The sequence below is a fragment of the Mauremys mutica genome, chromosome 4 (assembly GCF_020497125.1).
Source record: "Mauremys mutica isolate MM-2020 ecotype Southern chromosome 4, ASM2049712v1, whole genome shotgun sequence".
NCBI lineage: Eukaryota > Metazoa > Chordata > Testudines > Geoemydidae > Mauremys > Mauremys mutica.
In genome coordinates this window covers 123,722,750-123,748,933 of record NC_059075.1, presented here as the reverse complement: position 1 = coordinate 123,748,933, position 26,184 = coordinate 123,722,750, and the positions used below count along the sequence as shown (strand labels likewise).

Genomic DNA, 26,184 nt, shown 5'->3' with positions numbered 1-26,184 from the left:
TTTTCCCCAGATCATTTATGAATATGTTGAATAGTACTGGTCCCAATACAGACCCCTGAAGGACACCACTGTTTACCTCTCTCCATTCTGAAAACTGACCATTTATACCTACCTTTTTGTTTCCTATCTTTTAACCAGTTATTGATCCATTGAAAGACTTTGGCCTGGTCTACACTAGGAGTTTATGTCGAATTTAGCAGCGTTAATTCGATTTAACCGTGCAACCGTCCACACCAGGAAGCTAATTAGTTCGACCTAGAGGGCTCTTTAGTTCGAATTCGGTACTCCACCCTGATGAGGGGAGTAGCGCTAAATTCGACATGGCTATGTCGAGTTAGCCTATGTGTGGACGGAAATCGACCTTAGTAGCTCCGGGAGCTATCCCACAGTGCACCACTGTGTTGACGCTCTGGACAGCAGTCCGAGCTCAGATGTTCTGATCAGCCATACAGGAAAAGCCCTGGGAAAATTTGAATTCCTTTTCCTGTCTGGTCAGTTTCAATCTCAATTCCTGGTTGGACATCGGGGCGAGCTCAGCAGCACCGGCAACGATGCAGAGCTCTCCAGCAGAGGGGTCCATGCAATCTCAGAGTAGAAAGAGGGCCCCAGCATGGACTGACCGGGAAGTCTTGGATCTGATCGCTGTGTGGGGCGATGAGTCTGCATCTCCAAAAAACGGAATGCAAAGACCTACGAGAAAGTCTCCAAAGCCATGGCACTCAGGGGATACAGCCGGGATGCAACGCAGTGCCGCGTGAAAATCAAGGACCTGAGACAAGGCTACCAAAAAATCAAAGCGGCAAACGGACGCTCCGGAGCCCAGCCCCAGACATGCCGCTTCTACGAGGCACTGCATGCCATTCTCGGTGGGTCTGCCACCACTGCCCCACCAGTGACCGTGGACTCTGAGGATGAGATAGTGTCGACGGGCAGTTTCTCGGCGATGTTCGCGGATGGGGAAGATGAGGAAGGGTTTGTGGAGGACGAGGCAGGCGACAGCGCTTACAATACTGCTTTCCCCGACAGCCAGGATCTCTTCATCAGCCTCACAGAGATCCCCTACCAACCCTCCCCGGCCATTAACCCGGACTCTGAATCAGGGGAAGGATCAGTCGGTAAGTGCTATAAACATGTAAACATTTATTTTTTAAAAAACAGGAATAAAAACTACATGAAAAGAAGGTCAATGCATATGGGGATAGAACAGAAATCCTCTTGGGAGAGTTCCACGAAGCTCTCGTAGAGGTACTCGAAAAGCCTCTGCAGGAGGTTCCTGGGGAGAGGTGCCTTATTGGGTGCTCCGTGGAAGCACACTCTTCCGCGCCAGGCTATCCTGAGGTACAGTGGGAGCATTGCCTCGACGAGCATGGCAGCATAGGGCCCTGGTCTGTGCAGGGTTTCACGCAGCATGCGCTCTCTGTCTCTCTTAGTGACCCGCCTCAGGGTGATCTCGCTCGGCGACTGCTGCATCTAATTAGGGGAATTAGTGTAATGTTACTATTGTGAATGCTTGACTTTTCCTTTGCATAACAATGACCGTCGTTTAACAGCCACGTGGTGGAGGCTGCAGAGGGAAAGCATACAGGGATCTTTCCCGGGGACAGCCGCGAGGGGGTGGAACAGGGTCAGACTTTATGCTTTCCAGATTGCCTGCAGCAGGAGGGCACTGCTATCCATTAACTGTTAAGCAGCCTAAAGTTTACGGCTTACCAGGCCTGGCTGCTACACGGATTCTGCTGTCCTGCCCCGCTTGTCGGATCTCCAGTGCAAGACCCCAGGCAATGAAAGCGAATGCCGAAAATTCGAACTTGTCCTGAGAGCGCATGAGATAGGTGCCGTGTATGGTCTTGTTCACAGAAACAGACTAGACTGTGTTCAGTGTTCGCAAACATGTATCTTTGCAAGGAAATCACTTCCTTTTTCCCATCACACAGCTGCGGCTGTTTCCCGACCTGCCCCGGCATCCCCCTCACAGAGGCTGGTGCAGATTAGGCGGCGAAAGAAAAAGACTCGGGACGAGATGTTCGCTGAACTGATGGCCTGCTCCAGAGCCGAGGTGGCCCAGCACAGCCAGTGGAGGGAGACCCTCTCTCAGCAGCAGCGCTCACACAGTGAACGGGAGGACAGGTGGCGGCAGGAAGACCAGCAGGCAACTCAAACGCTGCTTGGACTAATGAGGGAGCAAACGGACACGCTCCGGTGCCTTGTGGATGTTCTGCAGGACCGCAGGCAGGAGCAGAGAGCCCCCCTGAACTGTATCTGCAACCGCCCTCCCCCGCCACAAAGTCCTGTCCCCCCCTCACCCAAAATCACAAGAAGGAGGGGCGCTAGGGGCCGTGAAAACTGTCACTCCACCCCAGCAGAACGCTCATGTAACAAACAGCTCTCATTCCCTAAAGTATGAGAATTGCTTCCCTTCCTGGCTCACCCAATCCAAAATCCCAGTTTCATCCCCCAACTGTGTAGTTGAGTATTAAAAATAGTTTGCTGTTCATTACTGTTTCCGTCATGTTTCTTTGCAGAAGACTTTGTGTGAAGGGGAGATAGGAGTTTGTTAATTGCATAGGACAGCCACCATTACCAGGGTACAGACATGGGGGCAGGATCAACAGCAGGTCACACACAGAGTGCAGTCACTAGGCACCCGGGTCACTCTGGGAGGTGTCTGCTGCTCCAGGTCAGTCTGGGAGGTGTATGCTGCCCCAGGGTCCGAGCGCCTGGCATCCACAAATGGCAAGGCAGGCTGCCCTTACCATGCCCTTCCACCCTAGCCATGAGCCTCTCCGATGCCCTGAGCCCCAGCCAGAGCCATCATCCCCCTACACCTACTCACCCTTCCCACACACCCCTCACCCCTTCCTGCAAACCCACCTCTTCCTGCACACCCTCCTGTAACCGTCCTCCCCCCAGAGACTGCTGTAGGAGCAGGAGCCTGTCATTCCTCAAGTGTAGAAGCGGTCTGTACATCACTGCACACCGTACCCACCACAGTCTGCGTCCCTGTTTGAACCCTTTAACGCGAATTCGTAGTAAAGAAAACTTTAATTAACAATGTTCCAAAAACTTTATTTTTAAACGTCTGTTGGAAGGGGGGAAACCTGGTGAACGGGGTATGTAACCGCTGAAAAAAGTCAATAGTAACTGAAACAGGGGCAGGTTCAGCTTCTCTGTAAAGAGACTGGACAGTCATAGGTTACCCTGCTCTCTGAGGAACCTAGCTTTCAAAGCCTCCCGGATGCACAGCGCTTCCCACTGGGCTCTTCTAATCGCACGGGTGTCTGGCTGAGCGTAATCAGCAGCCAGGCGATTTACCTCAACCTCCCATCCTGCCATAAAGGTCTCCCCCTTGCTCTCACAGAGATTGTGGAGCACACAGCAAGCTGCAATAACAATGGGGATATTGGTTTTGCTGAGATCCGAGCGAGTCAGTAAGCTCCTCCATCTCCCCTTGAGACGTCCGAAAGCACACTCCACCACCATTCTGCACTTGCTCAGCTGGTAGTTGAAGAGCTCCTTGTCACTGTCCAGGGCGCCTGTATAGGGCTTCATGAGCCAGGGCATTAGCGGGTAGGCTGGGTCCGCGAGGATCACTGTAGGCATCTCCACATCCCCAACAGTTATTTTGTGGTCTGGGAAGAAACTACCTTCCTGCAGGCGTCTAAACAGACAAGAGTTCCTGAAAACACGCGCGTCATGAACCTTGCCCGGCCACCCAACGTAGATGTTGGTAAAAGTCCCCTATGGTCCACCAGTGCTTGCAGCACCATTGAAAAGTAGCCCTTTCGGTTAATATACTGGCTGGCCTGGTGGGCCGGTCCCAGGATAGGGATGTGAGTCCCATCTATAGCCCCACCGCAGTTTGGGAATCCCATCGCGGTGAAGCCATCTATGATGACCTGGACGTTTCCCAGGGTCACTACCTTTGAGAGCAGTAGGTCAACGATTGCATGGGCTACTTGCATCGCAGCAACCCCCACGGTAGATTTGCCCTCGCCAAAGTGGTTCGCTACTGACCGGTAGCTGTCTGGCGTTGCAAGTTTCCAGAGGGCTATGGCCACTCGCTTCTGCACACTCAGGGCTGCTCGCATCCGGGTGTCCTGGCGCTTCAGGGCAGGGGCCAGCAAGTCACACAGTTCAAGGAAAGTGCCCTTACGCATCCTGAAGTTTCGCAGCCACTGTGATTCATCCCAGACCTGCAGCACTATGCGGTCCCACCAGTCCGTGCTTGTTTCCCGGGCCCACAATCGCCGTCCCATAGCATGAACGTGACCCATTGCCACCATGATCTCCGCGGCGCGGGGTCCCGTGCTTTGTGAGAGGTCTGTGCCACTCTGACACTTCATGTCCTCACCGCGCTGTCGGAGCCTCCTCGCCCGATTTCTCAGCAGCTGACTGTGGAAGAGGTGGACGATAAGGTGCGAGGAGTTGACAACGGCCATAAGTGCAGCGATGATCGCAGCGGGCTCCATGCTCGCAGTGCTGTGGTGTCCGCGCTGTCACTGACCAGAAAAGTACGCAAACAGATTTCCCGCCGGCGCTTTCAGGGAGGGAGGGCGGGAGTGACGGTTGAATGACGACAGTTACCCAAAACCACCCTCGACACATTTTTCCCCCAGCAGGCATTGGGGGCTCTAGCCAGCATTCCAATGGGAAGCGGGGACTGCGGGAACTGTGGGATAGCTGCCCAGAATGCACCGCTTCCAATGTCGACGCTTGCCCCGTTAGTGCGGACTCACAAAGTCGAATTAGTGTCCTTAGTGTGGATACACAAATTCGACTTCATAAGGTCGAATCCACAAATTTGACCTAAGTTAAATCGAACTACTCTTGTAGTGTAGACATACCCTTTCCCTCTTACAGTTTATTTTGCATAAGAGCCTTTGGTGAGGGATCTGTCAAAGGCTTTCTGAAAATCTAAGTACCCTATATCCATTGGATACCCTTGGTTCACATGCATGTTGACCCCCTCAAAGAATTCTAGGAGATTGGTGAAGCATAATTTCCCTTTACTAAAACCATGTTGACTCTTCCTCAACAAATTATGTTCCTCTGTGTCTGATGATATTGTTCTTTATTATAATTTCAGCCAGTTTGCCTGGTACTGAAGTCAGGTTTACAGACCTGTAATTGCCAGGATCACCTCTGGAGCTCTTTTTAAAAATTGGAGTCACATTAGCTATCCTCCAGTCATTTGGTACAGAAGTTCGATTTAAATGATAGGATACAGACTACAGTTAGTAGTTCTGCAATTTCACATTTGAGTTCCTTAAGAACTCTGGGGTGAATACCATCTGGTCCTGGTGATTTATTACTGTTTAGTTTATCAATTTGTTCCAAAACTTCCTCTACTGACACCTCAATCTGAGACAGTTCCTCAGATTTGTCACTAGAAAGAATGGCTCCCGCACATTCTCCTCCGTGAAGACCAATGTAAAGAATTAATTTAGTTTCTCTGCGATGGCCTTATCTTTGAGTGCTCCTTTAGCATCCCGATCATCCAGTGGCGCCACTGGTTATTTAGCAGGCTTCCTGCTTCTGATGTACTTAAAATTCTTTTAGCTATTAATTTTTGAGTCTTTGGGTAGCTGTTCTTTAAATTCTTTTTCAGCCTTCCTAATTATGTTTTTACATTTTCCTTGCCAGAGTTTATGCTCCTTTCTATTTTCCTCACTAAGATTTAACTTCTACTTTTTAAAGGATGCCATTAAATGTTCCAGGATTAGCTGCTCCAAGAAGCAGTCATTTAAGGTGTCAAGAAACTTTATCTCTGCATCCCATCCTAAGGTGACATGTATCCAGTCAATATGGGGATAGTTGAAATTCCCCATTATTTTTGGGTTTTTTATTTTTATAGTCACCATTAACATCCTAGTCCGGTGGTCGGTAGTATATCCTTACTGCAATATTGTTATTATTTGAGATGTAATTACTATCTATAGAGATTCTGTGGAACAGTTTGGTTCATTTGAGATTTTTACTTCATTTGATTCCACGCTTTCTACTCCCCAACCAGCATGACCTGTTCTGTCCTGCCGATATATTTTGTTCCCTGGTATTAGTGTGTCCCACTGATTATCCTCATTCCACCAAGTTTCTATTATATCAATATCCTAATTTAATACAAGGTACTCTAATTCACCCATCTTATTATTTAGACTTCTAGCATTTGTATATAAGCACTTAAAAAATTGTCACTTTTTAGCTGTCTGCCATTACATGTGTAATTGAATGGGCCTCTTTTTCATTTGACTGTTTCTCATCAAATCTTACCTGTATCTTATCTTCCATCCTCTCCTCTTTACTAGAACATAGAGAATCCCCATTAATAGATCCTCCCTCAGGGAATGTCTGTCTGAACCACATGCTCCTTCACACCTGTCGGCTTTTCCCCAGCCCTTAGTTTAAAAACTGCTCTGTGATATTTTTAATTTTAAGAGCCAGCAATCTGATTCCATTTTGGTTTAGTGGCGCCCATCCTTCCTGTATAGGCTCCCCCTTTCCCAAAAGTTTCCCCAGTTCTTAATAAATATAAACCCTAATCAATCTAATCCCTACTGAGTGGAGCTGGATTCCTACTGGTACATATGGGCAAAACGCTCTGAAGATGAAGCAAAGTTCTGAGTTGGTAGGTTCCCCTATCAATCCTTGAAAGATAAGATTAAGATTAAGTCAAGTTCTGACCTTTTTGGAGCTCACAGAAGCAGCATTTCCAACACACTGCTCTCGGGCTTCTTCAGACAAGCCCTCTAATAGGTGACCCACCCAGTTCTTAAAGGGATAGCTCCCAGTAATCAAAATCTTGGTAGTCCATCGATCCGATGATGACAAATCTGTGCAGATCATCTATTGTTGATCTCATGGTGTGCCCTCTGATGACTGTACAAGCCAATTCTAGAGGTGCACATTTTGCTGCAGATGGTGCATGGGAAGTTCGCGGTCAGTGGATTGTGCGCTGCTGATGCTCTGTGACGTCGTTCGCGTGCCTCTTGTAGACGCTGGCAGCGGTCTTCCTTGAAGGCGATGCAGGTATTTCTAACTGTTGCACGCCACTGTGTTCTGTCGCTGGCGGCGTCCTCAAGGTCCCTAGGTTTGATACTGCTGTACTGCAGATTGGCTTTGATGGTGTCCTTGTAACGTTTCCGTGGACGACCTATATGCCGGATGCCCTGGGAGAGCTCACCATACAGAAGCTGGCGGGGGATTCTGTTGGAATCCATGCGGCTGACATGACCGGTCCAACGTAGCTGTGACTTCATGATCATCATTTCGATGCTTGTCATCTGGGCTCTCTTGAGGACCTCGAAATTGGGCACTTTGTCTTGCCAGCGGATCTTCATGATGTTGCGGAGACAGCGCATGTGGAATACTTCGAGCTGCTTGATGCTATATAGTGTCCATGTTTCGCACCCGTACAAAAGAGATGAGAGAACAACAGCTCTGTACACAAGCAGTTTTGTTGACATCCGAATGTTGTGGTGGTTTAAAACTTTGACATGCAGACAGCCAAGTGCCTGGCTTGCTTTGGATATTCGTGCGTTGATCTCATCATCCAGTGATCCATCACTAGATATGACACTACTCAGGTATTTAAAGTTCTCCACTACTTTAAGCTGAGTGCTGTCAATGGAGATACTCGGGACAGAAGCATTTGATCCAGGTGCAGGTTGATGAAGAACTTCTGTCTTTCCGAGACTGATAGTTAGTCCGAAGAGTTGCGAGGCCTCAGCAAACTTGTTGACAGTGTGCTGAAGATCATTTTCAGTGTGAGCCATGAGGGCACAGTCGTCGGCAAAGAGTGCCTCAAGAAGGAGTTTCTGCACTGTCTTAGTCTTTGCATTCAGGCAACGGAGGTCAAAAAGTGAACCATCGTGCCAGTATTTCAAGTATATACCTCGGTCCAGATCTTTCATTGCATGGTTAAGGACGCATGCAAAGAACAGGTTAAATAGGACAGGAGCGAGAACACATCCTTGTTTCACGCCATTGGTGATGTTGAAGGGGGCTGATGTGGCTCCAGCAGACAATACTTCGCCTGTCATGCTGTCATGAAAAAGGCGTATAATCTGGACAAATTTTCTTGGGCAGCCAAGTCGTGTTAGAATGGTCCAAAGGGCTTCTCTGTTGATGGTATTAAACACCTTTGTCAGATCTATGAAGATAGCATACAGGTGCATATTCTGTTCAATGCGCTTCTCTTGTATTTGTCTGACAGCAAACACCATGTCGACTGTGCTCTGGCCAGGTCGGAAACCACATTGACTTTCAGGTAGATTTGCCTCGGAAATACTGGCTATTAGGCGGTTCAAGATGATGCGGGCGATGATCTTCCCACCAACGGAGAGGAGGGATATGCCTCTATAGTTTCCACGTTCTGCTTTGCTGCCTTTGTTCTTGAAAAGACAGACAATAATAGCATCGCGGAGGTCCTGTGGTATGTTTTCATCCTCCCAGATGCTGATGATCACGCTGTGGAACGCTGCTAGTGCTGCTGGACCTGCTGCTTTGTATATCTCTGCTGGTATCCCATCTTTTCCAGGAGCTTTTCCTGAACTCATCTGGCTAACAGCTTTCTTAATCTCATCTATAGTGGGCGGAAAGTCAAGATCTGTCAGAGCAGGTTGTTGTGGAATTTCATTGAGGACATTATTATTCACGGTTGATGGTCTGTTGAGAAGGTTGCTAAAGTGTTCTCGCCATCTTTCGTTGATGCCTTCTTTATCTTTAATCAGTGTTGTGTTGTCTGATGAGAGCAATGGGGTGGTCCTTGGTTTAGAAGGTCCATAGACAGTCTTAATAGCACTGAAGAACATCTTTGAGTTGTGAGTCTCAGCATAGCGCTCAATTTCTTTAGCTTTGCTCTCCCACCAGTTGTCTTGTATCTGACGGAGATCTTTTTGTGTTTTGCTCTGAAGGTACTTGAAATGGTCCCATTTAGAGACTGAGGAGGGGTCATTCTGCAATTCGATAAAGGCTTTTCTCTTTACTTCCAGTGCTGAGCATATTTCTTCTTGGTTCTCATCAAACCAATCCTGATGTGTTCTTTTCTTTGGTCCAAGAGATGTTGTTGCTGTGTCAGTCACTATCTGCTTGAACTGGTCCCACTTTTCGGTTACAGTACCGATCAATTGTCCGTGGGATGTCAGTTTGTCATCAAGACTCCTCTGGAAATTGTTGAAACACTGAGCATCCTTCAGTTTGGCTATGTTGAAAGCAGGTCGTACATGCTTAGGGCGTTTGTGCCGAGAGGGAGCGATGTGAAGTTGAAGAGACATCCTGACTAATCTGTGATCTGTCCAGCACTCTGCGCCTCGCATTACTCTGGTGATCAGTATGTCTCGGATGTCTCGCCTTCTGACAATGGCATAATCTATCAGATGCTACTGTTTGGACCTAGGGTGCATCCACGTCGTTTTGTATTTGTCCGCTTGTCGGAAAAGAGTGTTGGTAATGGTCAGGTCATTTTCAGAACAAAGGCTCAAAAGGAGTAGTCCATTGCTGTTCATTTTGCCTACACCATGTGGCCCGGTTACTCCTTTCCAGTTCTCGCTGTCAGCCCCGACTCGGGCATTGAAATCAAAATACACAGACTGTAAATACCTTAATAAAGGAAATATTAACACAATATTCAGTTTGATCCCTAAATACAGTGTTTTGTAATACTCAGTCATTTCAGCAATCATTGCAGGGCCTTCACACTGACTTACATAGTTTCCAGCCCCCCTTGGCTCATCAGCTGACTTTGAACCCATGATCTTTATATCTGTAGCACACCCCTCTTTCACTCAGCTGTAGGAGAAAATCGTGGAAATGGTTTGCTGTTTTCTTCTATGGACAGCAGACCACAGATGGAGACATAACACAGACTTTATCACTGGTTATACTGCTATGTGAATTAGCACTAGAATGCTTGGTATCAGGATTAGAATCTTGCAACCTGATGGAACCTGACTACAAGTGTCGTGGTCAAGTGTGAAAACAACCCAACTCCCTCGGGCTTGCTCAGGTAGACTCTGAACACCTCCTCCTGCCTGTGGAGTCAGCACAGTGATGACTGCATGTTGTACTCCTGCTGGCCACTGCTCTGTGTGCTGTGGAGTGAGTGTGCTGATAAGTTGCGTTGCATCTCATTCAGCAGTACACACAGCGCAGGAAGGTGGCAGTGGTTTTTAGGAGCAGGCGCACATGCCATGCTGACCCCATAGCAGGAGGTGGTCAGAGACAGATCTTGGGCACAGGGAGCAGGAAGCCCTCATCAGTCTGAGCCCCATGGATGAGGCAGCAGTGCTGACCAAGGTTTGGAGGGAAGTGTCAGATTTGGGTCGGCTGTGGGCTAGTCGTGTTTGGTTTGGGCTTTAAAATGAGGTCATAGCAAACCTCTAATCAGATTTCTTGGGTTCCATTCCTGGTTTTGAGAGAAGAGTATGGCCTAGTGGCCGGATGTAGTGATACCCCTGATAGCCAAATGTAGTGATACCCCTGATAGGGATGATTGGACCATGAGTTACCATCGTAGTAAGATGGAATCACAGAATGCAGCTGTCCAAGGACATTAGACTTATGAAAAGTCCATCTGGGGAAATTAAGATATCAAATGTATAAGGTGCAGTGAGAAGAAATATTAAAATCCAGAAGTGTTTAGGATTTCATAAGAGCACACTACAGCGCAATAGACCATAATCTCTCTGAAAAAATGCAAAAGAGAATTATCTATTTGCTGCTTCACAGGGACTGCTCAGAGATCTGATGTTGTTCATGTAAGAAGCCGTTAAACTCCTTTATGGAACCAGGTAGCTGAAACAATAGCAGCCTCTGCTAAAAACACAGGTATGTGAGTGGAGGGGCTTCACTGAGTATTTTATTAAGGTTTGTGTGTCTGTGAAAGAGAAGCAGAGAGAAAAGGCAGCAAAGAAGTACAAGACACAGCCACAGAAGCACTAGTAGCAGGGCCCTGAGAAAATGCTGAGAGTGCTTTCAGACTAATTGTTGGCTAGGAAGGGGCTTGGAACTGTGCGCAAAGAAACTTGTCTTCTGCTGTTTGAGTTCTGCAGTGTTTAGGGGAACAGGACTTTGTACATTCTTTGTAAATAAACATGATTTCTTCAAAGATACCTGGGTCCATCATTATTTTTTCCTCCTAAACGAAACAACCCCACACCATTCTGAATTTTGGTCAAATGTGGGGGTAACAGAACCATACTACCTGATGCAATGGCTCTGAGGCCTCCTGCAAGGTATAGCAGGGCCCCATATTGATGGCTTCCAGAGCTGCTGGATTTGGGGGTTGAACCTCTAGCTTTTGCAACAGGACAAATCTTGCCTAGAATGAAAAAATTCCCATGCAGTTCCACAATGGAAAACTAATTATTTCCCCCCCCAGATCCTCTTCCCAAAGGCTTTTCTTAGTGAGTAGAGCTCTTATTTGGCATCTTTATTAATGATCTGATAGAGAGTAAGTAGCATGTTAATGAAATACACAGTGACTGGAAGGAAATGAGCAAAGAATGATATTCATCTTGGAAAAATCTATCCAATATGCCTGGGGAATAATAATTCAAAGCATAAAAGAGTCAAGAGAAGAGAGAAACTTGGGAAGCAGTGATGGTGAAAGATCTAGGGGCAATAGTGGACAGGAAATTAGACATGTATTTGCAATGAGATGCTAGAAGACTTGCTTAACTTTGATCTGCATAAGCAAAGTCATCACAGAGCCTGGATGACTTTTCATACACCTGGATGACTGCATTTAATTTTGTGTATCCATTAGCAAAAGAATGTTGACAAATGGGAGGAGATTCAGAAAAAAACTACAAGGATGATCAGGGGATTGGAGATAGGCCATTTGTTTTTGGTTTTTATTTTGTTTCAGATTTCCTGGGAATTTATTGGCGTTTATTACCACCCCCCAAAAAAAAAAAGGGTGGTGTGGGGGAGTGAAATTTGGCACAAACAATTAACTTCACTGTTTTCTGGGTGTTAATTTTAGGCAATGGGAGGACAGAAAAAACTCAACAGATAGAGGATGCCATCCATTTACATTACATCCTCCACCAATACTGCTTCTGGATCTGCTCTGGAAGGTGATGACTGCTTGGTTACTTAGGCTGCACAGGTTACAGAGCCGCCATCTCTCCTTTGGGAACAGGGAGCTTAGTCCCGAGAATTCTAGCACTTGATTTTTTAGAACTTGAGTACTGATGTACACATATACATGTGCATGCTCATGTGTTTGTCTTCCACTACTTTGCCTTACTTGAACAGACAGGCTTGTATATACACTTAGGTGTTTATGTTGTTAATAAATTGGTCTAATATAATATACTGAATTTTCTTAACGTAATCAGTATTTTCATGTATTTGGGTGGGCCAAAATTCAGGTTAATAGCAGTAAAAACTGAATAATAGCTTTTGTAAAACATGGGTGTGACATTCTGTACCTCATAGTAGCACCCTGGAATCCCATATCCACCATTGCCATCTGATTATATGTTTTGTACAAAATATGCCTTGTGATGTATCATTTTAAAAGTCTTGATCTACTGAACATTAGTATCCTGTTGGATTGTATGTACTATCTTTATGTGAAGTTATGAAGTATTGCTTTATATGCTAAACAACAAAGTAAAAGAAGCAGTGAGAGGCAAAAAGGCATCCTTTAAAAAGTTAAATCCTACTGAGGAAAATATAAAGGAGCATAAACACTGGCAAATGAAGTGTAAAATTACAATTAGGAAGGCCAAAAAACAATTTGAGGAATAGTTAGCCAAAGACCCAAAAAGTAATAGCAACTTTTTTTAAAGTACATCAGAAGCAGGAAGCCTGCTAAACAACCAATGGGGCCACTGGAAAGTATAATTCCAAGTATACATATAAAATGATGGGGTCTAAATTAGCTGTTACCACTCAAGAAAAAGATCTTGGAGTCATTGTGGATAGTTCTCTGAAAACATCTACTTGATGTGCAGAGGCAGTCAAAAAAGCGAACAGAATTCTGGGAATAATTAAGAAAGGGATAGATAATAAGACAGAAAACATCATGTTGCCTCTGTATAAATCCATGATACGCCCACATCTTGAATACTGTATGTAGATGTGGTCACCCCATCTCAAAAAAAGATATATTGGAATTGGAAAAGGTTCAGAAAATGGCAACAAAAATGATTAGGAGTAGGGAATGGCTTCTGTTTGAGGAGAGATTAATAAGACTGGGACTTTTCATCTTGGAAAAAAGATGGCTAAGGGGAGATATGATTGATGTCTATAAAATCATGACTGGTATAGAGAAAATAGATAAGGAAGTGTTGTTTACTATTACTCATAACACAAGAACTAGGAGTACAAAATTAATATGCAGCATGTTTAAAACAAATAAAAGGAAGTATTTCTTCACACAATGCACAGTCAACCGGAACTCCTTGCCAGAGGATGTTGTGAAGGCCAAGACCATAACAGGGTTTAAAAAAAAACAAAAAAACAACCTAGATAAATTCATGGAGGATAGGTCCATCAATGGCTATTAGCCAGGATGGGAAGGAATGGTGTCCCTAGTCTCTGTTTGACAGAAGCTGGGAATGAGCGACAGGGGATGGATCATTTGATGATTACCTGTTCTGTTCATTTCCCCCTAGGACACCTGGCCACTGTCGGAAGACAGGATACTGGGCTAGATGGACCTTTGGTCTGACCCAGTAGGGCCATTCTTAAGTTCTTATGCTACTGAAATATGTTGTGAGGTTGGAAATGCCCACAACCAGCCTTTCAGTAGGGACAAAGGAGCAGTCATCAATGGCCAGATAGGTGTCAATGGCTCATCAAGATGAATCCACTATCCTGGAGGCTTCTCAGAGAAGGCACGTATACAGTGGGGTGGCCTAACCCATATCACAGCAAGGAGCTTTCTAGCAGATGGAAGAAAGTATACAAGTGTGGCAGTGACATCATCACTTGGTCTCTCTTCCCCCATCTCAACACCTGGAAAATCATCTGGAAGACAGACTTTGAACTAGGGAGATTGGTTCCAGGCTGTAAGCTGTCTACCATCTGTTTAAGTTAGAAATAAATTTGCAGTCTAAATTCTAAGTTGACCAGCTTTGAGCTCTGTGTGTTACTTATCACTCAAAATCTATTTTTTTGTATTAAATAAATCTGTTCTATATTTTACTAAAACAATGTATTTTTGGTTGAAATGCTTGGAGTCTCAGCTCAGATTACAAAGGCTGGTGCGTTTCCACTTTCCTATGAAGAAGTGACAAACTTATTAATGACTTTGCACTGCCCAAGGGAACCTTGAGCAGTGCAAGATGGTATATTTCTGGGGTGCAAGGCTGGAGAGCTGGGGGGAGTTGGCTGGAGCTTCTCTATTGATAATTCGTGTGTGTCTGGGAGATCATTGATGTAACTCAGTTGGGTGTGTCCCTGCGTGTGGATGGTGATGTAATTGCAATGCCGGTCAGATGTTTGTAGCTTGACATCAGCATCACAGTGTGAGGGACAGCCCAGGCTGGTGGGTTTGGAGGGCTCAGCGCTCCCACAGTCCAGGTTGCACCTGGGGGACCTTGTCACGGGATCTCATCACAGTGGGATTTTTTTGATTAAAAACCAGTAAACCCAAAAAACGAAGGACCTTGTTGATCAGGAAAGGTTTACAAAACTAAATATGTCTAGCTTGTGTAAGTGCCAACTAATGCAGGGGCTGATAAAATAATACAAATATTTAAAAGATGTTGACACCAAGAAGGGAGAGGAATTTTTAGTTTGATGCACAGGGAGGTGTAACTAGGAGGAACTATAACTCTGAAGAGTAAAGTAAGAAAGAGAACACTTATGCCGGATATCAGGAAAAATGTCCTAACACTGAAATCTATTTGACTGTGGAATAGTCTCCTGCAAAGAGAAACGAGGGCATCACCATTTCTTGAACTGGACAGAACTCTAGAATTGGTGCTATAAGGAAGGCTCCTGCAGGTAAATGGTCTGAATGATCTAACTGTAGGTAGGGTTTCACTTTTAACATACTGTGACATTCTCCAGGGTACAATTTGGACTGATGGACAGTTGTGTCCTCAACTCTCCAATTTGTGATACTTTTTACACTGCTTTGCTGTGAGAACAACCAGCCCTGGTCTGCTCTCACCCAGCCTTCATCATATAAAGTGCTCCCAGCTATACTGTATGAGTGCTGTAGCCAGCCACCCATGAATTACACCAGCAGGGCAACAAGAGCAAAACTCCCAGTGCCAGACTTTCCCCAAGTAATGTGCATCTTGTACTGCCCAGTCTCTTCTGGACAATACAAACTCATAGTAAGTCTGTCATTTCATTAATAGAAAATGATATGCACAAATCTTATCTCAAATGGAGTTTCCCCAACACTTCAATCCAAACACACACCGGTTTAGATAACACTGTAGTTGTTAAACTTGTTTTAAAGATAGATTTTTAAGTGATTGCAAGTAATGAGACATAAGTCAGAACTGGTTACAAGGAAATAAAAGGTAAAATGTCACTAATACTTAACTTAACAAGCTAAGGATATATCTACACTACGAAATTAGGTCAATTTTATAGAAGTTGATCTTTAGAAAGCCATTTTATACAGTCTATTGTGTATGTCCCCACTAAGCACATTAATTCGGCGGAGTGCATCCTCACGGTATTGACTCATGGAGCGGTGCACTGTGGGTAGCTATCCCACAGTCTCCGCTGCCCATTGGTATTCTGGGTTAAGCTCCCAATGCCTGATGGGGCAAAAACATTGTTGCAGGTGGTTTTGGGTACATGTCGTCCGTCTCCCCTTCCTTCCTCCCTCCCTCCGTGAAAGCAATGGCAGGCAGTCATTTTGTGCCTTTTTTCCTGAGTTACCCATGCAGATGCCATAGCAAGGGAAGCATGGAGCCCGCCCAGCTCACCACTGCTCACCTCGCGCGTTATCCTGGACTATGTGCAGAAACTGGCTAGGAGGACGATTGTGCATGAGGACGATAGCGAGGAGGACATGGACACAGACATTCCTGAAAGCATGGGATGTAGCAAGTGGGGCAGGTTAATACAGTGGAACGCCGATTCTGGGCCTGGCAAACAAGCACAGACTGGTGGGACTGCATAGTGTTGCAGGTATGGGATGGTTCCCAGTGGCTGCAAAACTTGCATGTGTAAGGCCACTTTCCTGGAACTCTGTGAGTTGCTTTTCCCTGCCCTGAAGCGCAGGAATACCAAGATGAGAGCTGCCCTGACAGTTGAGAAGCGAGTGGTGATAGCCCTGTGGAAACTTGCAACGCCCGACTGCTACTGGTCTGTCAGGAATCAATTTGGAGTGCGCAAATCTACTGTAGGGGCTGCTGTGATCCAAGTAGCCAGTGCAATCACTGACCTTCTGCTAACAAGGGTAGTGACTCTGGGAAATGTGCAGGTCATAGTGGATGGCTTTGCTGCAATGTGGTTCCCTAACTGTGGTGGGGCGATAGACGGAATGCATATCCCTATTTTGTCACTGGATCACCTTGCCAACCAGTATGCAAACCGCAAGGTGTACTTCTCAATGGTGCTGTAAGCACTGGTGGGTCACAAGGGACGTTCCACCAACATCAACATGGAATGGCTGGGAAACGTGCATGACCCTTGCATCTTTAGGGACTCCGGGCTGTTCGAGCAGCTGCAAGAAGGGACTTACTTCCCAGACCAGAAAATTACCATTGGGGATGTTGAAATGCCAATAGTACTCCTTGGGGACCCAGCCTATCTCTTGCTCCCATGGCTCATGAAGGCATACACAGGCAGCCTGGACAGTAGTAAGGAGCAGTTCAACTATAGGCTGAGCAAGTGCAGAATGGTGGTAGAATGTGCCTTTGGACGTTTAAAACCTCACTGGTGCTGTTTACTGACAAGGTTTGCTGACCTCAGCGCAACCAGTATTCCCATTGTTATTGCTTCTTGCTCCATAATATCTGTGAGAGTAAGGGGGAGACGTTTATGGTGGGGTGGGAGGTTGAGGCAAATCGCCTGGTGGCTGATTTTGAGCAGCCACACACCAGGGCAATTAGAAGTGCACAGCTAGGCGCACTGTGTATCAGAGAGGCACACTGTGCATCAGATAGGCTTTGAAAACCAGTTTCATGACTGGCCAGGCTATGGTGTGACAGTTGTGTGTGTTTCTCCTTGATGCAAACCTGCCCCCTTTGTTGATTTTAATTCCCTGTAAGCCAACCACCCCCCCCCCCCTTCGATCACAGCTGTCAAAGGAAATAAAGTCACTATTGTTTTGAAACCATGCATTCTTTCTTTGTTAATTAAAAAAAAGTGAGATAACTGACAAGGTAGCCCGGGTGGGGTGGGAGAGGAGGGAAGGACAAGGCCACGTTGCTTATTGTAGCCACATTACAAATCAGAACTGTTTGAATGACAGCCTTTTGTTGCTTGGGCCATCCTGTGGAGTAGAGTGGCTGGGTGCCCAGAGTCTGTCCTGTCCCGCCCCCCATTCTTGGGCATCTGGGTGAGGAGGAGGCCAGGCGGTTATATAGTGCATGCAGCAGCAGTCTGTGCTCTTGTTGCCTTTCCTGCAGCTCCACCAGATGCCTCATCATGTCTGTTTGCTCCCCCATTAGCCTCTGCATCGCCTCCTGCACTCACTTAATGCTTTCCTGGCCTCTGTCACTGAATGCCTCCATGCATTCAGCTGTGCCTTATCAGTGTGGGAGCTCGGAAAACATGTCATCACAAGTGCGTTTTTTCCCCGCCTTCTAATCTGCGATAACTTCTGGGATGGAGATGATAGGGAGAGCATAGAAACATTCGCACCTGTGGGGGAGGGGATAAAAAGGGAAAGTAGAATTTAAGAAGATACATTTCTGAGATTCACAGTGAATGAAGCAATTCACAGCAGACAGCACATGTGCTTTAGGTACAAGGTTGCATTTTGCCTTTTATATTGAGGGCCTGCCGGAATGGTAACACATCAGACATGGCTGGACAACAGAATTTGGTTTCCAGGCAGCCATGGTAAGCCAAAGGGTACGCAGGGTTGGCTTCTTCTGCCTTCGTAACATGGGAATGGTTTCAAACTGCAGTGCCCTCCTTTCCCATAGCAAGCAATGCTGGTTGGGCTTGCCATTTAAAAGGAGGGGCTGTGGTTTTTGGGTGGATGTGCTGCACACCCCTCCCCCACCCCACTGTGTGGCTAGTCTCTGGGATGATTCCTTCACCCCTCCCCCCACCGCGTGGCTATTCTCAGGGATGATCCCTTTTAGCTAAGCTTAAATAGCCCAGCATGAACGGGGTCCTTTTACTGTTCCTTTACAAAAATTCTCCTATTTCAACCAGGTGACCATGAATGATATCACTCTTCTGAGGCTAACCCAGAAAGATATAGACCGAATGTTGCTTGAATGTGACCAAAGATCAAGACTATTTGCTGCCATGCTTTGTGCTGCAATGATTCCAGACTACTTGCTACTGTGGAGGACAAAATAAGGCAGCCCTCCCCAGAAACCTTCTGCAAAGGCTTTCAGAGTACCTCCAGGAGAGCTTCATGGAGATGTCCCTGGAGGATTCCTGCTCCATCCCCAGACATGTTAACAGACTTTTCCAGTAGTTGTAATGGCTGTGAATGCATCCCAAGTCTTCAGGGCAAATAGGTATATCTCCATATATATATATAGCTCATAGTGCTGGAGGGGACCCTGAAAGGTCATCAAGTCCAGCCCCCTGCCTTCACTAGCAGGACCAAATACTGATTTTGCACCGGCTCCCTAAGTGCTCCCTCAAGGATTGAGCTCACAACCCTGGGTTTAGCAGGCTAATGCTCAAACCACTGAGCTATCCCTCCCCCCAAACATTAGCATTAAACACAATTGCTTTTAACCCCTGTAGTGTAGTTACAAATGTGCACTCACCAGAGGTGCCTTCTCTGGCTTCAGGGTCCGGGAACCCACGTTGGGCGGGTATTGGCTCCAGGGTGATGAAAAGGTCCTTTCTGCTGGGGAGAACGAATTCTTTGCACATTCTCCTCCTCCTCTTCCTCATCCACAAAATCCTCCTCTCTGTTGCATGAGACTCCCCCCTTGCAGGTGTCCATGGACAGTGGTGGGGTAGTGGTAGGGTCCCCCGCAGAATGCCATTCAACTGATCATAGAAGCTCTGACCCGGAATGCCTGTTTGCCGCCTCTGTCTTTTGGTAGGCTTGCTTGAGCTCCTTAACATTCACATGGCACTGCTGTGTGTCCCTGTTGTAGCCTCTCTCCACTATGCCTTGTGCAATTGTGGCATATAAGCATTTCTTCTTTTTGATCGGAGTTTGGCCTGCAGAGATTCTTCTCTCCATACAGCAGTCAGATCCAGTGTCTCCCGTTTGGCCATGCTGGAGCTCGTTTGCGATTCTGGGACTGCAAGGTCACCTGTGCTGCTGAGTTCGCCATGCTGACCAAACAGGAAATGAAATTCAAAATTTCCCGGGGCTTTTCTTGTGTACCTGGCTAGTGCATCGGAGTTCAAAGTGCTGTCCAGAGCAGTCACATTGGAGCACTCTGGGATAGCTCCCAGAGGCCAATACCATTGAATTGCATCTGCGCTACCCCAAATTCGACCCAGCAAGGTTGATTTTAGCGCTACTCCCCTTGCCGGGGAGGAGTACAGCAGTTGATTTTAAGAGCCCTTTAGGTCGATAGAATGGGGTTGGGTGTGTAGACACATTGCTTGTAAAATCGACCTAACACGGTTAAATTTGACCTAACCTCGTAGTGTAGAAAGGGCTAAGTGAATTTAAAGCAAAAAACTCTCTCACTATAAGTTCTAGTAGTCTTAATGGCTGAATCTTTCAGCCAGGATCCCTCCCCAGTCCAATAATGCCTTCTTTTTCCTTCATGTGGTGTTGATGCTGTGAGTAGAGATGAAGGGAGAGAAAATCTGGGGAGGTTGCACCTCTCTCTTACAGCAATTCTCGTCTTTGAGAATCCTCTCCAACTGGAGTTCAGGTGACAGTCTGTGGGATCGGAACTTCCAGCTGTTTCTTTGCCAACATATAAATTTCTCGCTCACACCCTTTTTCTTGCCAAAGAATGGCTGCTTAGCTAGGTGGTAGTCCATCGGATTTTTTAGACACCTGGCTGAGGCATCAGTTTGCCTTTTGTCTCCGAGGAATTGGTTTGTGCCTGATTTTCTGAATTTGGAGCATGTTACAGCAATGTTATATAGTAGAATCTTATAACTTTACATACAATGTTGCCATGCATATTTTACCAGGACAATAATGATCAGTACATTGTGAGTTTTCAAATGATAGCTTTGTACAAAATCCATTTTAGTTTTGTAAAAAGGGTGAACATGAGGATACAGACTGTCACATATACATGATTCATTCCTTTCTATGTAAGAATGATGAGCAGAGTCCTTAGTTGTGGGGAGGGATAGCTCAGTGGTTTGAGCATTGGCCTGCTAAACCCAGGGTTTGAGTTCAATCCTTGAGGGGGCCACTTGGGGATCTGGGGCAAAAATTGGTCCTGCTGGTGAAGGCAGGGGGCTGGACTCAATGACCTTTCAAAGTCCCTTCCAATTCTAGGAGATTGGTATATCTCCTATTATTAGTTTTTCTATCTTTTATGGGTGTTTGTTACGTTGGCAGTTCAGTGCAGCTTTGGGCATTCATTGTTCTCTGTGGCAGCATGATGAGGCTGCTGCCACACAGCAGAAGAGTTCAACTTGTTGGCCTTAGACGGGCTGCTTCCTTACCTTCTGCTGCATGTCTTCGCTGCAGGAGTGAGAGCTCCCCAGGGCCAGATGATGAAAGTCTTGAGAATTTATGTTGACACTAAAACTGATAAAAAGGCACACTTTTTCTTTTGGCACATAACTTGCTGTGGAAGTTCCTGCCACAATGCATCCCAGATGCCAAACACTTAGTAGGATGTTAGAATTATCTATTTATATGGATATTAAGAACATTCACAGAGGTATTGGACCGAAGAAATGTTTTTTTCCAAGGGCTATAAACTCTCCTGAATGATGCCACAAGTTAGCTGACAGGGATAAGAGAACTTCCTTATGGGCAGGGTATTCTGTAAGTGCCAACAATGGGGTTCCTTGCACCTTCCTCTGGAGCATCTGGTACTGGCTAAGTGAGAGACAGCATACTGAACTAGCTGGATCCTTGATGTGCTCTGCTCTGGCAATTCCTATTCCTACAAGGTTTTACTGCTGTTGTAGTTTGTCTTTGTTCTACATATGTAGCTAAACATTCATTACATCTTTTCCATCCCTTTCCATTGCAGAAAAACGATGTTGAATGACCTATTGAGATTTGACGTAAAGGATTGCTCTTGGTGCAGGTATGAGAATATTTCTCATGTTTATTACTGATTTAATTCCTGCCATAGAAGTCTTTTGGACTTGACAGCTGTCCAAAATGGGTTAATTTAAGTAAAATCTTTGAGAGCAGGAGATTTTTTTACTTTTTTTGCCCGGCGTCAAGATTATTTTAATTTCCACCTCACTCATGTATTTGTTGACGGTGGGTAAGATCCTCACCTCTGTTTCAGCCCCTTTACACCAGTTAAACAGTTGGGAGTTGTGTAAAGAGTCTTTAAGAGCTTCAGTTACAGCAAGCACTGTGGAAGATGGTTGTAAACCTGACTTCTTGGAATCCCCTCACAATTTCTGGTGTAGGGGGCATGCCAGGGGCTGTGTCAGTGGTGCTGCTGGAATTTGGGACAGCACTGCTGTCTATAGAACAGCCTAGGGAGGCTGCTGTAGTTTAGACACCCTCTGAAGGCTGTCTTCATTACAGAGAGAACTCATCCAGCTCCCAGAGCAGCCCAGGATTGGGAAGGGTTAAAGCCAATTTTGCCCCACTCCAGTCTGGGCTGTGAGCAGTGTGTTATCTTACCACATAGCTGTATAATAGTGTTGCAGAATTTATTTCAACATTCATATTTAAACTTTGCATGATATATTTTAGAAAAGAATTAAACTTAATAAAACACTTAATTTACCATAAAACCATAGTCAGCATGATTAGAAAATATAGAATAAATGAAAATGCTCGTTTATTAACACTGAAATAACTACTTTGGTTAATTGCCTTCCCAAAACAAATATCTTCATACCCAGCTTAAATCATTTCTTTGTGTATTTGAAACATACAAAGGAAGCAGCAGTCAACCCTATGTTTGTGTTATCCCCCAGGGCTTTTACCACAGGGACCCCTCCAGCGCCCCGGTATCACCATTCAGCAGTAGTCTATGGGAGCAGCATGTTTGTGTTTGGTAAGCCATTGACAAACTTAGGCTTTGTGTACTATGAATGATGAATGTTTTGAGAATTTATCAGGCTACTTTTTAAAAGGGAGTGTTAACAAAGTTTAGGAGGTGTGTAGGCATGAGTCAAAGATCTCCAGTTCAGTCCCTCCCTGTGGCTGATTTATAGCCAGGACTTCAGGTTTGAGTTTCCTTTCTTTTGTCCCAGAAAAAACTGCATACCATCAGAGATGATAAAATGCAGAAAAACTACCTTACTGCAACACCTTCACGAGTTGCTCTGCTGGAAAGAAGACGAAGTACCACAAAAAATGAGAGACACCAGCATCATCACTCTCTTAAAAACAAGGGTGACAGGAGCGACTGTAACAACTATCGTGGCATTTCCTTTCTTAGCATCGTGGGAAAAGGCTTTGCGTGAGTTGTCCTGAACAGACTTCAGACCCTTGCAGACAGAATCTATCCTGAATCACAGTGCGGCGTCAGTGCTGAAAGGTCTACTTTTGACATAATCTTCTCACTGAGACAACTACAAGAGAAATGCAGAAAACAAATCCCCTTTACATAGTCTTTAGAAGTGGACTATTTTTGCTTCTAGAAAAGATTGGCTGTCCCCCCAAGCTCTTGAGCATGATTTGGTCCTTTCATAAAAACATGTATGGTACAGTCCAATATGACTGCTCAGTCTCAGAGGGTTTCCAGATTTGTAGCAGGGTCAAGCAAGGCTGTGTACTTGTCTCAACTCTCTTTTGGATCTTCTTCTTACTACTGAAACAAGCTTTTGGTTCCTCAACTGAGGGAATCTACTTGCACACAAGATCTGATGGAAAGCTGTTCAATCTTCAGAGTGGTAGCCGTGTTAGTCTGTATCAATAAAAACAACGAGGAGTCCGGTGGCACCTTAAAGATTAATAGATTTATTTGGACATAAGCTTTCATGGGTAAAAAACTCACTTCTTCAGATGCCTCCGTGCATCTGAAGAAGTGGGTTTTTTACCCACAAAAGCTTATGCCCAAATAAATCTGTTAGTCTTTAAGGTGCCACTGGACTCCTTGTTGTTTTTGTTCAATCTTGCAAGACTCAGATCTAAAACCAAGACTCGGAGGGCCTTCATCTAACACCTCCTCTTCGCTGATGATGCAGCTGTGACAACCCACACAGAATCCCATCTCCAAAACCTCATGAACAGTTTTTCCAGTGCCTGCCAAGACTCTGGGCTTACCATAAGCCTAAAAAAGACGAACATAATGTGCCCAGGAGTTGAAGAAGCATCCTCCTTCAAGATCAACAACTATGAACTTGAAGTGATGAACAAGTTCACATACCTGGGGTTCACTGTTGCAGTCAATCTTTCACTTGAAACAGAACTCAACCTCCACATTGGAAAAGCTGCCACAACAATGTCTATTACTGAGCAAGAGGGTATGGCAAAACAACAAACTGACAGAAAACACAAAGATCTGTGTGTATTGTGCATGTGTTATCAGCATACTTTTGTATGGGAGCGAGACATGGCCCTTATACTGTCATCAGGAAAAGAGGCTCAATAGCTTACCTATGTGTTGCCTTTGTTGGACTTTTGGAATCTCCTGGAGCTGTTGCTGAGCTGAGGTGCTCAAGAGGGCCAGTATACCCAGGACCAAACATTCTCAAACAGAGATGCCTCCGCTGGCTTGGGCATGTGTGCCGAATGAATGATGGGCGCATCTCAAAGGATATCCTCTATTGTGAACTGGCGTCTGGAAAAGGACCCAAAGGATGCCCAAAATTGCATTTCAAGGATGTGTGCAAGCGAGACCTCAAAAGAAATGGATGTGGATAACTGGGAAGATCATTCTCTAGACTGCAGCCTTTGGAAACAAGAGCTTAACAACGGCCTCTAGAGTTATGAGAGGAAGCAGTTCAGCTTAGAAGAGAAGAAAAGAGCTTGCACAAGCCAGAGCCCAAAGTGTCAAAACACCACCTTTAAATGTGTCTGATGCAGCAGAGATTGTCTCTCTCAAGTGGGTCCTTTCAGTCACAGCCACAGCTGCCATAAAATCAATTGAGTAAATTCTTTACCTCTCGGGTACATATCCATGGTCTCTCGAGGCTGAAGGATGCCTATTGTATAAAATAACAAACAACTACTGAAGCCCGCTACTTAAATTGTTATCCTTTAAACAAATAGGAGCTTCTCATTCATAGCCCAGGTGTCAGGTGACTTCCTTCCAATGCATTAAAGAGAAGGCGTCCTGGACAGCTGAATAATGAAATCACCTACTTGTCGGAGACTTTGGGTTGTCCCTTTTCTTCACCCTGCTTTATCTAGTTTATCTAGTTTATTCCCATGGTAGGGAATAGTTTTTAAACCTGTTCTTAAAGATGGTTTGTGCTAACACCGATGAAATGTGTTGTGCCTAATCAGTAATCTATTAGGCCTAATTGTTAATGGTGCCTTAGAATAGTTGGGCCTGATCCACACTGACCAGGCAAACAATGTTTAACTTGTGTTAGCAGAAATAGTTTTTAAACCAGGGCTTAAAAATGATCCTCTAGTACAAGTAAAGCTGTGAAAATGAGCCCTTCTCAAAATTGACTATGAAGATCCTGTTGCCTTAACTATCCACCTAATATCACGAGCTCTGTTTTCAGTGTGATTTTAGCTGCACTTAGCAGGGGTCTGCTTGGGCTCCTTCCAATGCTAATTCACTTTTCTAATATGAGAGGAAACACCAGTTCTTTTGATTTGATGAATGATCAAAGTATTGTGACTTCTTCTTCGAGTGATTGCTCCTATGCATTCCAGTCAGGTGTGCGCGCCGTGCGTGCACGGCATCTCGGAACTTTTTTACCCTAGCAACTCCGGCGGGCCGGCTGGCTCCCTCTGGAGTGGCGCCGCTATGGCGCCTGTTATATACCCCAGCCGGCCCGTCCGCTCCTCAGTTCCTTCTTACCGCCCGTGATGGCCAGTTGGAACTGTGGAGTGCTCTCTGTCCTCCACAACCCTAGCTCTCGCTACTTTCTCGTGTATATAGTTCGTTTCGTGATTAGTGTAGATAGTTTTTCATAGTAATTAGTTAGGTTTAGGATAAGGTTAAGGGGGTATCCCCTCCCTTTCCTCTCCCGGTGCGGGCTCATGCCCAAGGCACCGGGCTTTAAGCCCTGCGCGTCGTGCCAGCGGCCTATGCCAGTGGGGGGATCCGCACGACGCCTGCCTCCGTTGCCTGGGCGAAGGACATAGAACAGATAAGTGCTCGTTCTGTTCCGCTTTCAAGCCGCGAACTCGCAAGGAGCGGGATATCCGCTTAAAACAACTTCTAATGGAGGCGTCGCTCCAGCCCCCGGCACCGTCCACGCCGGCACTGCGAGCTTCATCGGTGCAGAGCGCACCGGCGGCACCAAGCCGCTCAGGCACCGCGGCACCACAGCCTAAGCCAGCGGCTTCGAAGACCCGGCACCGCTCACTCTCGCCTTCAAGAAAACATAAGCTGGCGAAGGCACTGGCTAAAGCCCGCGCTGAGGACTCAGCGAAGTCGATTGCGCCACCTGTGGCCCCCGCGGTGGCCGTGCACAAGCCGTGCGCCGGGCCATTGACTCCGGCGCCGCAAGGGCCGTCGAGTCCGGCATCGCCACGCTCCCCGGCACCGACCGTGGTTGAGCCCCGGCTGCCATCAACGCCGGAGACTTTCTCCTTGGCACGAGAGCTAATACAGCTCATAAAGGCACCGAGCCTCCGGCCCCCGGCACCGCCGGCGCGGGCTGTCGTATCGGCAGGGAAACCGGCCATGATGCTTCGGCCGCCCTCTCCGGACAGACGGCACGGACGGCGCTCCAGGTCCCAGTCAAGTTCCCGGTCCCGACGCAGGTCACCGTCCCGTCGATCGCGATCTCGGCACCGTTCCCCGTCGCGGTACCGGTCGCCGTCTCGACGTCGGTCGCAGTCCCAGTACCGCTCGTCATCGC

At 46.3% G+C, this 26,184-nt stretch overlaps 1 protein-coding gene across 5 annotated transcripts in view; it reads left to right on the top strand.

The window, feature by feature from the left end:
* LZTR1 (leucine zipper like transcription regulator 1) overlaps positions 1-26,184 on the top strand; it is a 277,535-nt gene that overhangs the window by 13,946 nt on the left and 237,405 nt on the right. For all 5 annotated transcript variants that reach the window (XM_045017155.1, XM_045017157.1, XM_045017154.1 and 2 more), the window contains exons 3-4: positions 21,255-21,311; positions 22,168-22,247. In XM_045017155.1, the coding sequence (XP_044873090.1) occupies positions 21,255-21,311; positions 22,168-22,247 (137 nt within the window). The remainder of the gene's footprint in view (positions 1-21,254; positions 21,312-22,167; positions 22,248-26,184) is intronic.